This window comes from Numenius arquata, chromosome 20 (assembly GCF_964106895.1).
Source record: "Numenius arquata chromosome 20, bNumArq3.hap1.1, whole genome shotgun sequence".
Classification (NCBI taxonomy): Eukaryota; Metazoa; Chordata; class Aves; order Charadriiformes; family Scolopacidae; genus Numenius; species Numenius arquata.
Genome location: NC_133595.1, coordinates 3,752,912 through 3,771,132, shown reverse-complemented (window position 1 = coordinate 3,771,132; position 18,221 = coordinate 3,752,912). Strand labels below are relative to the sequence as shown.

General features: G+C 48.6%; 1 protein-coding gene across 1 annotated transcript in view; it reads left to right on the top strand.

Annotated features, from left to right (window-relative positions):
- The first annotated feature begins 9,644 nt into the window (after positions 1-9,644).
- DISP3 (dispatched RND transporter family member 3) overlaps positions 9,645-18,221 on the top strand; it is a 32,381-nt gene continuing 23,804 nt past the window's right edge. The window contains exon 1 of the mRNA XM_074161647.1: positions 9,645-9,710. Within this exon, the coding sequence (XP_074017748.1) occupies positions 9,645-9,710 (66 nt within the window). The remainder of the gene's footprint in view (positions 9,711-18,221) is intronic.

Genomic DNA, 18,221 nt, shown 5'->3' with positions numbered 1-18,221 from the left:
CCACTGCCCGTTCTTTTCCTCTGAAAACATGCTTTATCTACAGCTCAGCATCCTTTAGGGATTGCCCCCAGGAGCTGAGGGGTGTTGGATGTACCGGCAGATTCTCCTGGGACACTTAGCTGGCAGCTGATGAAAGAGACCCTCTCTGGCTTTGGGGGCTATCGCCCTTTCTTTCTAGGTTTCTCCATTATTTTCTCTCTATTTTATTAAGCTGACTGGTGTATTCAAACTGCCTTGCTCTGAGCCCTGGCTAACAGCAAGCACTCGGAGAAAGCTGCTCCAACAGGAAAGGTCTGAACTCCCAGGGCCTGATTCTGTTCTTAGTTCTGTCACCATAAACCCCACTGACTCCGAAGCACTTACTCTGCAGTGACATTCATGTCCCCGAGATCAGGCCCACAGATGTAATCCCACTCCTTTTTCACGCACCCGCAATCGCGCACTCACCCACGCACGGTGTCACCCTTCGATCCGGACGCTTCTCTCTCACAGCCCAGCACACACATTCATTTACGCAAACACCGGTAGCCTCGTGTTTGCGAGGGACTCTGGGGGCACGCCGGCAGACTGCGGGCAGCCATGCATACGCACTCACACGTATGTATTTCACCTTCCCAGCCTGGCTCCCAAGCCAGCAATGGTGTTTAATAGAACTTCAGTGCTCAGTTGTTACCCGGCCCTCTCTGCTCTATGGTTTGCTGTCTGGTACAAACTTGAAAGCCTTTCAGGCAATCAGGCAGTAATAGACCTTGTGGAAGCTGAAAGTCCCCCAGATAAAATTTACAAGGCCTAAGAGAGCCTGTCTGGCATTATTTAACGCTTTAGTAATGAGCACCTGAACAGGAAAGATTGCTTGGGTAGTTTTATTCTGCATAGATGAGCAGTCAGAATTTCAAAGAGGGGCCGTAAATATAAGCAAGCGGAATGGCCGATGGTGCCTGATTTTGGTGTGGAAGGCAGTTGTGCTGAGGCTGTCGGAAGGTTAGAGAGCATGAAAAAAGGGGGGAAGATGTTTTCCTTCAGCTTCCCAACTCCAAAAGGCACCCGTTTAGCCAGGAATGGCTTTAGGTGCAGTAGCAATCCTTCTCCTGCCTGCTGTGGCTGTGCCTCTGTGCATGTGGCCAGGCATTTGTGAATACGCCGGTTGCTAACGAAGACTGCAGTACAGTGCTAATGGCTCTTGGTGTCACGCGTGTGTTTGTGTACCTGCGTGGTTAATGAGGACAACAGCAGCGTGCAGCCCCTCGGTCTGTGTTCTGTTTCCCTGTGCACGTGTGGGGTTAATAAAAGCCACAAATAATACTAATATTTTGTAGATGTGTTTGCGTTGTTACTGGAGTCTGCAATAAAGCACTGACACCTTCGTGTACGGTTGTGTGTGAGTAATGTAGGTACAGCCTGATACAGTTTGTGTTTACGTGCCTGGATAGCGCTGCTTATGTAGACAGTTCTAACCTGTGTCTGAGTAAAACACGTTCAGCATTGCTGATTTAAACTAGTAATGAACTATTTACTCATTTTGGCAACACACGCTGGTTTGTTGAACACTTTTGTGAGGCCTGAGGGAGGGATGTGATAGCAGAGGCTGATGCTCTCTGAGCACAGAGGGGCATGGAAGGAAATATTAAGCCAGGTATGAAGATTTCCACTATGCACCATCCTGCCCCTCCCATCCCCAAATATTTGAAATGCTTTATTTCCTTCCTATGCAGAAAGAAAAAGGACTGAAATCACAGAAAATGCCATAGAGCAGGACTGTCAACCCCAGGCACCCCTTCCCTTCCAGGCGAGTATTCCATTACGGGGCTTTTCGAGTGCTGCAGAGACCCCTGTGTGTTCATGGAGTGACATTTAACAGATGTTAAACAGATGTGGCAGTGTGAAAGTCTCTGTATTGACAGGGAAAGGCATATTCTTCATGTATATGTTACAGGTGTTAACATAGCAAGAGAAAATTCTAGTTCAACTAAGGGCTAGCATAGCTCTGTGGCGTGTGTGTGGCAAAGGAAGGTGTTGTGTGTTTAGGCTGTCGGAAAACCAAGTTTTAAAAGCTAAAGCTGTCAAACTGATGTACTTCTGCCTGCGCAGAGGAGATGGGTACGGTTTGTCCGTAAGCAGGTGTGTCAGCATCACTTTGTGTCTGTTTGCCTGTGTGTGCATCGCAGGACTTGCTGCTCTGCGCGCTTGTGCAAAGAGGGGTGCGGGGGGGCCGAGGATGGGCTCACACGTGTGTGCCTGTCTGAGCCTGGAGGGCTGTCGGAAACCTGCCGAGGAGAATCCTGTTATTGTCTTGAGTGCTGGTACGCAGCGCTGACTGATAACTCCCCGCAGTTTGCTGGGCTCTGCTGCGTGATTGATTGAGCGTTGTCCCTCACATCAGCGTGGGCTCCGCTCGCTCCACCGGCAAAGTTAGAAAAAGGGATTTTTCCCTTTACTGTACACTAACAGTTTTCAACAAAATTGCTAACCCCTCACCATCACCTTCTCTGCAGAAACCTCCATCACTGGCAGAAACGCGCAAAGCTGGTGGAATGTAATTTTACTCCAGGAGCCTCATTAAATTTGCGTTCCTTGGAGCGCCCACAAGGAAGATGATGGTCTGGCTTTGTCTGCCTGGCTTCCTGTTCACTTTGGGTGATGCATCAGAAAGAGCTTTGCCTCTGACGCAGCCGCCAGCCTGGAGACAGACTCAGGTGATGGGCCTGTTTTGCTGTGCTGATCTCTATTTGTTATTGACTTGACAAATCTATCTAAAAACTGGGCTGAGGGATGTTTTTTCTAGGCACCATCAACACTCAAATAAGCGACAATATCGGGCAAAACATGCTTAGGTCACCTCTGTAATGTAGCCTGATTAAAAGCCAGTCCCATCAGGTAGTTGTTCAGTAATTTACTGACATAATCCTGCTCTTGCAGGATTGTAGTAACAGGTCAAGGATGGGGGAAACGTTCTCTGCCTGCCTCCAAAACTGGAGTGAGTCACAGAAGAGTGCACAATAAGTAAATCCAAGACTGCTGTATCCAGCAGAGTCATTAGAGACCTTCTGTCAACACAAAGCAAAGCCCTTGTACTCGGGGATGTCTTTATCATAACCGGGACTCTTTCAACTCCTGGAAGCCAAGGCAAGGGTCCATGGTCAAGTCAGATGACCAGCTGTTAAGAATGCCTTGCTGCATAAGGGGCAAGCATGAATATAGAAAAGATCTTCTCTGCCATCCTAGTTAATAGCCTTGCCACCTCTCATTTAATGACTCCTGCTTAATTCAGCGATTGTTGCTGCATATCTCTGCCGCTGAATGCGTATAGATGTCTCCTATATGGAGCATTTATCTAGTGGTGAGAGGACCAGCAAAGAAACCAGATGAGTCCTTCCCAGAGCCCCGGCTCTTAACACGGGGTGGCCCTGCAGCACTGGCCCGTTGCTGCAAAACTTTCTAGCATTTCTGTTCCAAGATGCTCCCGGTACCGAGGGGGTGGGTAGTGCCTGCGCTGGCAGAGCCGGATTCCCACGGCCCCAGTCCGGAGCTTGTCACACGGGGCATTTCCTTCCCTCTTCAGACGGTAAACCAAGGGCTCCCCGTGAGGGCGGGCAAGGCAGCCCAGGGGTGCTCCCGCATCCCCGGGGGGTTCCAACTCCTCCTCGGGGGGCTCCCCCGTTACCTGCCCTCTCCGAGGAGGAGTTGCCCGGTGCGGGCGGGCACCGGCGACCGTTCCCAATCGCCCTGTGCCGCTCTCCTCACGCCCAGCGGAGGCGGCCGCTTGTCCTGCCGCTCGGGGCCGGGCCCCGCCGCGGGGCTGCCTCCCCGCCGCCGCCGCCGCCGCCGCACCGGGGGCCGGCGCGGGCGGGGGCCGCGCACGGGGCAGGGTTTATAGCGCGGCCGCAGCGCCGCCCGCAGCCCGGCGGGGCAGCGGCGGCAGCGGGCAGCGGCCGCGCCCGGGCGCGGAGCTCCGCACCGGCGCAGCGGCGGGGCTGGCGACCGCCCGCCCCTCCGCCCCCGGGGGCCGGCGGGCCGGGCTAGTAGTCGGTCGCGGCGAACGGCGGAGCGGCATTAAAAAGCGGCAGCGGCGGCTCGTCGCGCTGGCACCCGGCGGCGGGGCCGGGTGAGGGCTCCGGGGACCGGGACCCGCCGCTGCGGGGCAGGGGAACGCGGAGCTGCAGGGCGGGCATCCGATACCGCGGTACCCGGCTCTGCCCCGGCATCGCTGCGAGCTCACGGCTGCAGCCGCCCGGTCGGGCGGAGGTGAGTGCTGCGCTGCGCTCCGGGAAGCGGCCCCGAGAGGGGGTGTTGGGGTGGGGGGTACACACACACACACACTGTGGGGCACAGCCATCGCCCGGTGTACCGTCTCCTCGCTGCCCGCCGCCAGCCTCCGGCTGCTCGGATCTGCCGGTGAAGGTCGCCCGGGGGGGCAGGTCGGGGTCCCGCTGTGGCAGGCGGTGGTTAGAGGAGAGCACAGCTTGCAATCACTCCCCTTCCCCCCGCGCACCGGCTTATTTTAATTTTTAAACCCTCTATCCCCTGTTTCTCCCCCCCACCCCTTCTTAATTTTTTTTTCTTTTTTTTTTTTTTTCTGCGAATAAAACGGATAAATCCCTCAGTTGTGTGTTTAGCCAACTCTCCCTGGAAGCTCTGGAGGGTTCATGAATATGCAGAGAGGAGAGCGTTTCCCGGGGAGGCTGCCTCTATAATAAGCTGATTGAGCTGTGCCTGCAGCAGGGCTGTTCTCCTGAGGGAAAAGTTGGGCGCCAGAACTGAGCAGCTTTGTGTCCCCGACTTCACGGAGGGCTGGCCTGCCTCCCTGAGGAGGAGGAGAGCCAGCAGAGGCATTCTCCATGCTCAGGGATGTTAGCAGGTCCAGCCAGGCAGGATCCTCATCTTTGCCAGCAGCTGGTGTCAGATGTTTGTCTAGAAGATGTAGAGAATCATGTACCTGGCACATGTAAGGTAACCTTCCTGTTTTAGACTGGCTTGTGTAGAAATTGACTGCTTCCTGAAAACCCATGTCACTTAGTAGGGGCATTACCTCGCTTAGCAACAGTCCCAACTGCAGCCGGTCGCAGGCCCTTGCCTTTTTCTGGACACCAGACACCAGCAAAACAGCCTGTGTCCTGGAGAAAACAAACTATTTCATGTTCTTTCCTGTTTGGTGATGTGACGACCAAACCAAGAGTGGGGCTGGTTGCACTGCCCATTTATCTGAAAACGCTTGAGGAGGGTGGGAGCCGCGGGAGCTGAGTATAACTGAAAACCTGCGGGACAGAGGGAGCAAGATGAAAGTGGTGGGTCCCTCGGGCACCTTGCTGCTGCCTTGCTGCTGCATCCTGTGTCACTTGCACTTTTGCTTTGTGCACAGGCACAGCAGTGTGCTGGTTAGCAACCTTAGCTTATGCAATTATTAGGATAGTATTTTGACAGCTGTGCTGAGTCTGTTAGGGTTTAATGTAATATGCAAGCAAATAAGTTCCTTTAAAACAAGGCTGAGGCGTGCCTTCTTACGCAGCTGCGAGACATGACTCAAGTTAAGTGGGATGAGGACTTGTGTATTGGAAGAGAAGTACTTTTATAATTCAAATGACAGAATAAACACACAGACTTCTTGCTCACAGAGCCACATGTGCATACACACAATCTGCAACCTTAAAAGCTGGTTTTTTAAAATAGAATTTTCCCATGAAAATTTGTGTGAGCCTTTGAAACTAGCTTTCTATTCTCACCAGTAAAACTTTGCTTGGGGACAACATTTTTCCCTCTTCCTCTCCAACAACCTTCTGAAGTGTCGATAAAGATATTATCCACAGCATCAGCTTCTTTTGATTGCTCTTTTAGGCTGTGTGTCTAGATGGAAACCTAGCAACACAATAACTGTATTGAAGGGTGATGTTTCAATAGCTACACTTCTTTTGTCACACTGGATGCATCTTCAGAGGTTAGGCTCATCAAGCCAGTCTCTTTACCCCTTTGGAGCCTTATAGTTTGATTCTCTAAGCCTGGAAGGAAACAGACCTGAGCTAGTGAAAAAGACAAAGGTGGAATGGAGATGCTTAATATGATAAAAGATCCATTCCTCCTTTTTTCCTGCTGCCCTGTGAATATCTGCTGCATTCTCATGAGGAGAGTACTCCACTAGGGAGGGAGAATGCCCATCTAATAGAAAAAATGATTCAAAGGGAAACTAGCCATCAGCATTTGTGACCGTTTCACCTAGACTGACACAGGGGAAAGCTAAGGGACAAATGACCCAGAGCAATACGTGGCAGTATAATATGTGAGAACCAGACTGGCCTTTGGGAAGCGCCATTAGCATCGTTCCGATCGCCCACCGTGGCAAAGATTGTGATTCAGTTTCTGCAATGTGTAGGGCCAAATTAATCCTCAGGAGTAAAAAAAAAAAAACCCACAAAAAAAACCCTCAAAAACCCAACAAACTGAAGTCACAGACACTTTATTTAGATTTACCTCGCTGGCTATATTCTACTGTTCTTAGCTATATTGACAAATGCCCATGTTATGCATACTGCCTCTTTACAGCAGTGGAGTAAGGCGCCGTTATAGGGCATCAAGGCGATGATATCTGATTTGCTGTGTGTAATTTGGGGGCGCAGGAATGATGGATTTCACAGTGGTGAAAATCTCTGTTAGTTTTCAGGTGCTTGGGGAGAATTCCTTTGCTAGGTGCTAAAAATTCTCTCAATACCTAGTATGTCCTTGGCCACACCTCCCAAGATCTTGTACTTTTTCAGTGTTAATGAATTAAACATCACAAATACCTTTGTCAAGCCAATAGAAAAAGTGGGTAAGTTACAGGAGAACTTTGACCACTTTTGTACCTGTCAGTTCTGAGCTGTCAATGAGAAGTGGTTTTTAACCAGCTGTATTGTGCAGGAGTTCACGGGGGTAGCTGCGATGTGTGTGTATGTATATGTGACTGTATAGCACGAGAGTGATAGAATGTGTGCATTTCGGTATGGCACTGGGGGAGGGTGTCAATACGGTGTTAACATTTTGCATCCAGAAAAACCACAGCACATCTGAAATCCTCTTGTGATGCCAGTGCTCTGAGATAAGTGCTGCTTATACAAAGACTTGCCTGTTGGGTACAAGTACTTAATAAGTAAGCTTGACTGAAACTGGAGAGGGATAGGAGTTCATACCCCGACGGCATATGGAAAATCTGGATAAGCTGTGATTTTTATTTCTGAAGTTTGAGCAGGTCCTACTGCAAGTCCCAGGGTCTCCGGGTGATGCTGCCGTGGTCTCTGTGCATGCCAACATGCAGTAAATCCTGGCAAGGCTCTCTTTAGCACGAAGCATTTAGCATACAGTTGGTTTAATCCTCTAATCTTATCAAGCACTGACATAAATGAGAACTCAACAGATTAATTCATTCTAAAAAATCAAACCCCGTTATATTTCTCAATGTAGTGCCCAAGATTCCTCCTTTCACTTACCCGATTGACACTTTTTTTTTTTCTTTTTATCCATTGTTTAGAAGTATCTGACTATGGATTTAGGCTCAGCGGTGAAAGGTAATTGGCTCTCCTGTGATGTGAGTTTATCTGCTGTTTAAGGAGCCCCAGGGGATTTCAGGATCAGAGCCAGTAACATGGTCTGGGAGCCTCGGTTACTGGAAGTTGCAGGGTTGGCAGGGGAAGGAGTTGCTGGGAAGTGTGGGTACTTGTTACCTCCTTGGTGACAAGCAGTCCCATTTACTTTTTGTTCCTTTTGTGCCAGTTGAGAGGAGTGGAACACGTCCTTTGCATTCCCCCTTTCCACACACCTCCCTGTTTCTCTCTGCATAGAGAGATAAAACAGTCCTCACGAGGTGTGCGCGTGAGCTGCCATTCGGCTCTGTGAATGTGTGGCCAGGGGCAGGGGAATGTGTTTCCAGACCTCGTGATGAAGTTGAACAATGAAATATTAGTTTCTAGCACTCCGTTATGTCTCCCTTGTGATACCACAGAACAGGCTATCTCTTTAAATGATTGATTTCACACAGATTTACTTGAGTTCATTCATCTTGATGCAGCTTTACCAGGCTGAATTTTCTCTGAGGTCTAGCCTTACTGATGTCTTTTCTAAGGGCTGGATCCTGCCTCCTTTCCTCTTCCAGAGAAGCACCTTATTTCATGAATAGCTCTGCTGCATTCAGTGAGACTGTTTAAAGAGTAAGGTGCTATAGTGCCTGTGACTCAGACTAATGCAAGTCAATTTAAAGGACAGATTAAACGCAGTGTGAGTATGGATTGCAGTGCCTGGCCTTTAATGAATAATTCAGGAACATGGAGGAGACAGTGTAAGAGTTAAGTGCTTAATCCAGCTCTAGATGCAGTCAGCGAGAGACTTTCCATTGACCCCGGTCCAGAATATGTTTCAGCATGGGCTTAACTGTGAGTTTGTAAATTGTCCCATTGATGGCAGCGTGCTTCAGGCACGAGCTACAACAACTCTCTGAATTACCACCCAGTAGAATATTATTTACGACCCTCTTGCCTGTCATACTGTCATTAACTGTCCTCTGCAGCACCGTGAGAGAAGCTTTCTGAGGTCTCAGCACTGCTATTGAGTCATGCTTTTCTAGAGTTGAAAAACAGAAAAGATTAATGACTGGAGTGCCACACCATTAACGGGAGAAAATACAGACAGAAAAAATTCGGCAAAACAAGCAATAGAGGTTTAAATTTGGTTGCTTAGAGCTGGAGATGATGCCATCCTTTTGCAAGAACAAGGCACTTGCACATCACATGGATTTCACCAGAACTGGACACTCAGCACTACACAGCTCGGGGGTCCACATGTGTCTATTCCTGCCAGTGGCTGAGCGCAATTTGACTTTGTTGGGGGTGGATTGAACCCCCAGACACTGGAATTGCTCCCGGGAGACCCACTGTGGTGGGGATGGTGGAACAGCTGTCTTCTGCTGATGGGTAGCTGAGGATGCTCTGTACTCGCAGCTCTTCTTTTGTGCTGTGGGTCTGTAGTAACTGTGGGAATCCTGCCCTTCCAGCTGCCCCAGAGGGATTTGCTTTCCCATAAAGGTACAGTTCAGCTAGTCATAAGCAGTGCTGATTTTTTGCTGATAGCAGCATCGTTGACTTGGAGGGGCAAAGCATCTCTTCTTTCTTGTTGTAACTCTGGAAGTATAAAACTTGCAGTGAAACCTGTGCCCTTGCTGTCAGCCTACAGGCTTTGCCCGTCGCGGGGGGGTCAGCAATGCCCATTGCAGAGCAGGGCACCCCAGACACAGGCTGTCTCCTGCACTGAAATTAGCCCTTCACACATACCTGACCCTTTTTTCCTGTTTTGATTTATCTCTGCTTGCTGGGAGAAGAGGTTTGGGGAACCAGGCTGGGATACTTTTCCCTGCCATCTGCCTTAAGGCAGCAGGCTTGAAAGTTGGCACAGATAATTCCTGATCTTTGCCAAGCTCTGTTAATAGAGAATGACTCCTCCTGAATAGAAGGCAGTTCGTGTTACATAAATAGTGGAGAAGGGGGAGAGGCCAATGTGTTTGCAGGGGGTGAAAGACATACTGGCAGTCGTCTGGTTCTTAAAACTGCTGCTGGTCTTGACTCTCTGCTTCTTTATGGGGGGGGAGTCAGAGGTGAGAATCATTTATTTTCTGCCTGGGCTTCAGGGTGCAGATGCTATTGCTTCTGGGGCCTGGTTCTGCAGCTGCGATCTCACTCGCTCTGTGTAAATGCAGTCACGTCACTGAAGTCACTTTGGGTTTGTTGCTGGGAATGTGAGCTGAGGGTCTACCTGCTAAAATGACTACATGGATGAGCTTGTATGAGCTTCAGGGCATCCTGTCTGGTGCTGCCATAGATTTTCTCCCCATCTTACTTTTGCATAGCAGGAATTTCTTTGACACTAACACGGAGTAGGATTCTAAGAGATCTCTAGTTTTACTCTGAGCTCACTCAGCTGTCTGGTGTTGGGCTAGGAAGTCACAGGGTCTCTGTTTCTTCATCTATGTGTGGTGATATATAGTTAATAAACAATAATAATGCCCTGCATTAAATTGACGCTTTCATTTCCAGGAACATTTGGCTCAATATGTTGTTTCTTTCTCAGTCTATCTACAAAAATGTATCGTAGGAGCCCTGTTTCCCCCTGCCTTCCCGTGTTCTAAAAGGAGCTGGGTATTTGCAGACCAGTAGCAGAGACATAAATTAATCCATTAGCATCACAGGCCTCTGATGGGTATTAATTTTTTTCCACTTTATGATACTGAGCATGGGAGGAGCTGGGGCATCTGGTAATCACAGCACAGGATTGGGAAGTGTTGGGTCATATTGTTGCTCTGCCACGAATCTTGTGATTTTGAGCAGATCCAGAAGGTCGCTGTAGCAAGGATAACTCTGGGTTTTGGATGCCTCAGTTTCTGGGCACCTAGTTTGTGTCGCTGTTAACTGGAGCTGTAGATCCCACTGCTGCTCCTTGAATGGCAAATGAGACCAGGGGTCCACTTAGCAGTATTAGTTGTAACTTGCCTGGTCTGTATTTAGCTTCTGTTAAAGTTGGCAAAAGTTGTAGCTGAATTCCAGCAGAGCTGGAGGTAGACTGTGGAGCCTTACTTAATTCATTTGTAAACTTGCCTATAATCTGACCTATTTCCCTAGAGGAATAAGGGAATTGGATCTGATAGGTGTTTGCAAAGGGTTTATGAAGTCTCTGATAGAAGCTGATATGATGCACAAATGCAAAGCGCTCTTTGTTCCTAGGGGGATGTACTATACGGCGACTTGGGTTTTGGCTCCGTTTTACACCCAGAAGCTGAGAATGAATTGCTTTTGAGTGCTGTATTAAGGTCTGTGGAGACAATTTGGAGAAAAGAAGCAAACCAACACCTAATCCTTTCTACTGCTTGGGGTACAGCTGAGCGTGCAGCACACTTGATTCCCTGAATCAAGTAATTTGTCTTTTTGTTCCTCCTTTTAACAAGGCAAATGAATCCCTGAAGAAGATGGGGCTGCAAACTCAGATTTGAACTCAATGGGGCATTTTAAATGTGTCTGAGGGAAGCCCAAAGCAACCCTGGCTCCTGCTTGTAAATCGAACCTGGCCAAATCCTCTGTCTTCATATTTCCTCTGCCACCTCTTTCCCTCCTCCTCCCCCCTCACACACGCTCCCACTTGCTCTCCAGCTAACAACTCATGCGCCAAGTTTAATCTCCAAGCCAATTTTTCTGGCTGAGTTGAAATGGAAAGGTGGACAGGCCCACAAGAGCATGAAAGTGACTCAATAAAACAGTGGGCTTCATTTAGACTGAGGTCTGTGAGTCTGGACAATATAGACGGCATCTTGTTTTGAAAGCTAAATCTATTTTGCTGGAAAGCTTGGGCTAGTTCATGAACCATGCAGAAAACTGCTCCTTCTGGTGCTTCCTGCCAACCATTGCCATTTCCAAACTCCAGGCCCAGGCGTTGCAAGCTGTGGTTCTTCAGCATCTATTGAGCCCTGGACTCACCCGAGTGTCAAATCTATGGACGTGCTTTTAAATGGAGTGGCTCAGAATTTGATGTATATGATCTGAGCCATTTTTTTTTCCACACCCAAACCAAATTTTACTTCCAAGGCCACCCCTTCTCTTTCTCCCAATCCTAGCCCTTACATCTCAGCTATGTCACTTCACATGGGGCTCTTTGAAACAGGCAGCAAGTGGGCAACGGAACTGTGTTCTTTGGTCCGTTTCACTTTTGTCACTGATGACAATATACTAGTGCACAGAGCATGGTAGAAACACTCCAGCGTTGTAGGGAGCTATAAAACACCAGCCTATGACAACGGGAAACAAGATGTATCAGCAGGTAAATGTTTCATCCCCTGTGGCACTGCTTAAGCTGAAGAAAAGAAGCTTCATTCCTGTAAATCTGCTACATGGAACCAATTCCTTGGTGAAAGTTGCCTCGCACTAACTGCCGAGTTCATAGCATGGGTTTCTGTGTAAGTGGTACAGTAAAGCATTTGACCTTATTTAGATTCCAGTAACAGAGAGCTATAATGTAAGTGGCAGAGACAGATGAAGTTAAGACTATGATGATACTTCCTTTGCAGACTTCTTGCTGTTTCTTGTATTTCTCCTGTATTTCTGATGTGTTGTGGGGGAGATTGTTCCTTCTGGATCCAATTCTTGGCACACATGCGGCTAAATTCACTCCTGCGTGCACACCACCTGCCTATATCCCTGTCTATTCGGTTATGTTGGAGATCCTGGTATTATTTGCATTTCCATTCCTCTGGCTGATTTGGGGGGTTTGTTCCCTTCCTCAGCCAACTGGGCCTGGTTTCCAGAGGGCGAGGTGCAGTTCCGCTTCAGCATAGGGCAGTGGAGTGAGTCCTTTTGAAAATCAATTTACAAATGTCTGTGCAAGAATAGCCTGTGTTTGCTTGTGGAGGGGGATCCCAGGAGGCCTCGGGACAAGGCATGTTGTGAAAGGGTGGAAGGTGGGATCTCAGACTCCAGGATATGAGAACAATTCAGAATTAGATGATGTGATTTGCCCCAGGAAAGCTAGAAAAACTAATAGCAGAGCGTTGAATGTTTCCTTCGTTTTTTTGTGTTTTAACTGCGGGACTTGACTCGGTGAGCACGAGTAGCATCTCAGCCTGTGAATGCCTGGCTGAGGAGTGTGGGATGCAGTAAGGAACTGGGAACAATTGCCTGAAATGCTTTGATCCTTTGCCAGACGGCAGCCCCTTGGTATCTTTTGGGCTGGATGGTTGCCTGTCACGAGCTCCTGAGCTCGTGCAGCTCGCATGGCTGGGAATCTCTACATCTTTGGTGGTAGAAGAGGAATAGGGACAAGGGTGGTGTCTGCCTCTTCCTGAACTGCTTCTATGCCAGGCTTAGATCACGATCCTCTAGGTCTGTCCTAGGAGGGAGAAGAAGAGAGGAGAGAAGGGACACCACTGCCATCTCAGCTCAGTCCTGGTGGCCTATATCTGTATCCTATGGACATGACTTCACTGGCAGCTTCTGGGAACTGCCATCAGCAACATTTCCCTCCCTTGCACGGGGACTAACAGGAACCAGCTCTTAGTGTCTCTTGTCTGTATTGGGAAGCATCCTGGACTTTCCCTGAGATTAATGTGTCGTTAAAGCCTGTCTGCTTATTCTGAGACCCTGCCCCCTCATCTGCTGATGGACTGCAGGACTGTGCTCATTGAGCTGTGGTAACATTTAATGTGAGTTTCTGCATGGTTGGTGCAGCTGGCAGTGAGCTTTAAGTCCTTGTACTGGCAGGGGATCTGCTGACGTGCTGCTCAGGCACTGAGGCATCTTGTCTCTTCTCCACATCCTCCCCTTCCCCTCAGGAAGTTTTCCTTCTGTTCTGAAAAACCTTGTGTTCACCCAGGTCCTGCTCTGGAGCAGTCAGCTGTGGCACTAGGGGCTCTCCAGCTTCTGGGTTTTACACCTCTGCTTCCAGATCTCTTGCTGATGCTGGGAAGATGAAAAAGCAGTGATTTTTCATCTAATTCCAGAAGCACCAGATTTTCATGGGAGGAGAGCAGCAAGCTGCATATGTTTCAGGGAGAGAGAAGTGTGGGAGGTAAGAAAGGAAAGACGTACCTGCTCGCATCCCACTTCATGGCTGCTGAGAGCCAGCTGGCTACCAGCTACTTTGTGAGTCCCTCCTGATCCAGCAGTAAGTTTTCCATGGGTGACAATGGAACATGGTTGCTACAGTTATTCCCACTCAGATGTACTGAGTGTCAGACTGGATGAATTCTGCCCAAAATTCAGGCCCTCACATTCTCAGAAGTAAGAAGCTGTGTCTGTGTCACAGATGAGCTCAGCTCAGTGCATGGAGCTGGAATGGGGCGTGAATGACCTTGGGTATGTCTTCTGCCCCCTCATTTCTGAGAGGACTACAGCATCACCCATTCCTCTTCCATGCTGGTATGTGGAAAGCCCTGCTGAAGAACTGAGTATGACTGAAATGCCATGGGAGCTGTGTCCCCACGACAGATTGCAGTCCTTACAGCCTTCCTGTTGTGAATCTGGCATTTTCTGATGCCAGTAAATTATAGCAGCAAAAAGGCAAGACCTATAGATCCAGCAGAGTGAGGCCAGGTAGCATCTGGAGTGAGACACTGACCCACATGACTCAGACACATGGGCAGATGGGACTTTCTGCCTGTACCTCCTTTTCCTGGAAGGTCAGAGCACGATGAGCATAGCTGGATGGATACAGACACTTCAGGTGAAGGGGAGTACTTGCTATATTTTCCTTTAGTCTTAATTATGTATCTTATGTTGGAGTGGCAAGAAGTAGAGATAAAATAGCTGCCTGTGGTGTGGGTGGCAAGAGGGGCTGGCAGCACAGGTTGGCATTGCTGCGATACCCTTCATATTGCTGCCCACGGAACCACAACCAGCAAAGTCCCCCTCAGCACGAACTGCTGCTTGGGCTGTTGGCGAGAAAGCAGCTCACATGCATGGGGAGGAAGAAATTGCCCTCCTCCTCCTCAATATTGAACTAACAGCTTATGGGGAGCCTCTGGAGAGGAGCCTTTAGGAGAGAGTGTTTGGGTTAGTCCCAGCAGCACGGTCTGCACACAAGCTGGTTATTGCTGGGGAGCTGCAGGTGGAGGGAAGCGCACACCCAGCCCTTGTCCTCACACTTCCTCCTGCTGCAAGGAGCAGGTGTGGGAGAGCTGGGAACCACGCAGCTGAGCGTGGAGTGGTACTGGTGCCCACCATGATGTAAATCGGGGAGCCTGAGCATGGAGTGGAATAATAAATGACTGGCAGGGGCTGATAGCAGGACTTGGCTTTCCTTTTCAGGGTGACAGTGGTGTGGGAAGTTTATCTACACTACCTTTGGGGATGGCTGTTTGTTCCAGACGCTTGGGAACTTGCTATGGTGAATCCTTGTTATGGTCTGAGATTCCCTCCTGGAGTGAGCGACACTTCTTGGGATAATAATACAAGTCCCTGGTTTGTGGCAGCCATCTGTATTTAATGATCTGTAAAGGCTTTGCTGTGAACACAAGTGCTCAGGGATAGACACTGGAGCGTGGAAATCCACACGTTTTTAACAAGCTTGTTATCTTGGGTCCCTGGTAGGTGGGAGCCAGGGTGCTTTTGAAGTTTGTGTCAAGGCACCCAAAGGCACACAGCTGATCCAGAAGCCAACCCTTTACTTAGCAACAGCAAGTGGCTCAGACAAAATCTAAGTAATTTTTATGGTGGTTAGGTAAGTAATTTCTGAAGCGTATCAGAGTCTGAGCTTGCTTGGCGCCCGTGTGCAGAAACCTGTGCGTGCCACATGCCTGAGTGACAGCGGGGCCTTATCATTAACACGAGCAAGTAACTCAAGTGGTAAACATGGCACAAGGCTGCAAGGCATGTTTCCTGAGATTATAACCAAGAAGCTGTCTTCTAACACCCACAATCATTATTTACAATAACCAGGAGCAAATTGTTTTATCAGGAAATGAATTTTCTTTGGCAATGACATGCATGTTAGCGAAGTTCTTGTGTAGGTTTACTTCTGCAGAGATGCTGGGATGGCAGGGCACTAAACATGCATGGTTTGATGCCAGCATATCCTGGTGACCTTTGAGAAATGCCAATATCAGTACTTTGAAGCAAGTATTTTGGGGCAATTTATTGTGTTCTTTTGGATTATTATCATTTTTTAAATCTGTCAGGATACAGATTCTTCCTGGAGTCACTTAGGAAGTAGCACCCTAGGACACAGCTGGTACCTGCTGGAGCCATGGTGGGGCTGCCTCAATTTCCCATACTAGTGCCATACGAAGGTTTCCCCTGATCCAAGGCTGTGGGATCACTCGTTTTCCTAATTAAGGAAAAAGATTCAGGAAAAGTGTGGTGTTAGAACAGGAAATATGGGTGGCTGAGCTAGTTCTTATTTGCAGGCATCTTACTCCTAGCAAAGCACAGTAGAGCTGCTGATTTCTGAAAGCAACAAAGAAAAGCAAAAGCTTTTGCTGTACATCCTTGTGTGGATCCCAGCTGTAAGGTTACCTAGTTCTTCTGTCCACTTTCTTCTTGGTCTGCACTGTGTGCAGGTAGTGGCTTCTCACACAGCAAAGCAAACACCTTTAAAACCAGTCTCTCTCCCTTTCCCCCATACACTGATCTTACAGTCCCTCTTTCCAGCCTGTTTCTTGTTCACTTGGCCAGGTTAGAGGTAAAGAGCGATGAGGGAACTGATGGTCCTTGTGCTCTCTGGCATTGTGAAGCTTTCTGAGGTGTCCCAGTACTGGTGTGCACGTCACTCGTTAGCATAGATGGTGTGAAATTGGCTCTCGTAGAGGCTGGGTGTCCCTTGCCAGCACATAGGTTTTGTTGCACAGTGATGGTTACGCTTGATGTCACAGCTCAAATTATGCTCGCAGAACAAAGCCGAGTTTGCAGTTTGTTGCACACAGCCCCCATCTGTGCTGTTCTGTGCACTCTAAGAAATTAGGTATCTTGGGTGTCTTAAACGGCGTGCCCAAAATAAGTGTCTATTTTTTTTTTTTCCTTCTGATCTCCTGAGCTCCCACATCTGTCAGATGTGGACTACACCACCCCTTCCTTCTCAGAGGTGCCGGGAGAAGATTCAGTTCAGTCCTGTTTGTTCAGCCCTCAGACTCTGTCGCGACAGGCAGTGTTGAAAAGCTCATGAGGAAATTAATAATTCTGCCTCTGAGCCAGGCTTGAGCAGCGTGCAGGAAATGAGGCATGAGACCACACGCTGAACAATGTGGAGAGAACAAGGTAGGGAATAGCTGCTGGGTTCGGGGGAGCATCATCCATCGCATGCGCTGGTGGAGAGGCCAGAGTCCTTGCCTTTGGACACTGGGCTTGGAGGAAAAACTGCACTGCAAAGCATTTACAGAAGGGGGGCAAATTAAGGATGCTGTGTCAGCCCTGAATTTGGCATTTCCTGACTGGTGAGTGCTTGACTTTGCAGCTAATCTTTCCATGCTGTTTTTGGCATGCAATTATGAGTATATCTAATCAGTGCTTGTCAGACACCTGGAATAGGAGGCAGGTGCAGGCAGGAGACCCTCAGTGTTGTAGGCTGAGAGTGCTCCATCCAGCCTTCATTCCGTTCTGAAAGCAGGTCGATAGATCATAGAATCATTTAGGTTGAAAAGACCTTTAAGATCATTTGGTCTGACTGGTTCCTTCCGTTTCCATCTGCTTTTATCTTAGCCAGGGTGTAAAAGTGCCTTTAAGGGGAAAGAAGGGTAAGAGTCAGCAGTGAAAGGACACCTCAGTTAGGAGTGAGTGTGTGTATGTACTTCGTTTCATCTTACCAGAGAATTTAAAGCAAGTGGGAAGGGAAATGCAAAGGGCCCAGAAAGACAACAGATCAAAGCCTTGCTGCTGCATTGTGCTGTACAGCTGGAGAAGTAGACCTGCTTGATTAATAATGGTGGAGCCAGCCCAGCCAGGAGGTTAAACCAGTGCCTTTAAGCAGCTTATGCATCTCTGGACTTGTATCCCACTGAAACAGGTTCTAGGTGGTATCCTCAGGCACAGGTTCTGGTTAGTGGCTGAATTAAGCCAGTGTTTTCAGAAGTATTTCAGGAGATTAAGGGTCAGGTACCCAGTCTGAGGTGTCCTGGGGCTGCTTTGTTTTTCCAGGAGTGCAACACCTCTGAAAGTCAGACCTCCAATTAAGGGGCTGGAAATCATAACTGATTCTTCCTTACTGAAGCCCTTCTTGGTTTTTTAAAATGATGCTTCTAGACTAGTCTCAGTGATCCAAATGCAGAGCAAAGCTCTGGTCCTGAGTCTCAGTGTCGCTGTGGAGCCCTGCTTTAGAGTGGGTATACATTAATGATACCCTCCAATTATTTTTCACAGCCAGAGCTGTGTACAGCATTCTCCAGCATAACAGGGCCTGGGAGGCATTGTGTCCGTCCTTGCTATCAACTCTGCATCGTTACAGAGAGGTGGCTTTTTGCAGGAGCGGGATGCTCTTAGAATGATTTTTGCAAGCACAGAGCCCATTTCTCTCCATCTTAGAGGAACTTTATATAGCTAACAAAGGAGCCTACAGCTGCCTTTGGTAGAAACTCCTAGAGTTTTAAGGAATACAAATAAGACCACAAAACTGCTAGCTCTGCTCTGAAAGCTTTGCCCATGGGAGAAATGAATGTGAAGTTTAATTATTTTGTCGATAGGAATCTCCCATATTACAGAAATTGTCTTTCCCTCCCCTTCCAGCCTTGTGCTTTCTTTCCTTTT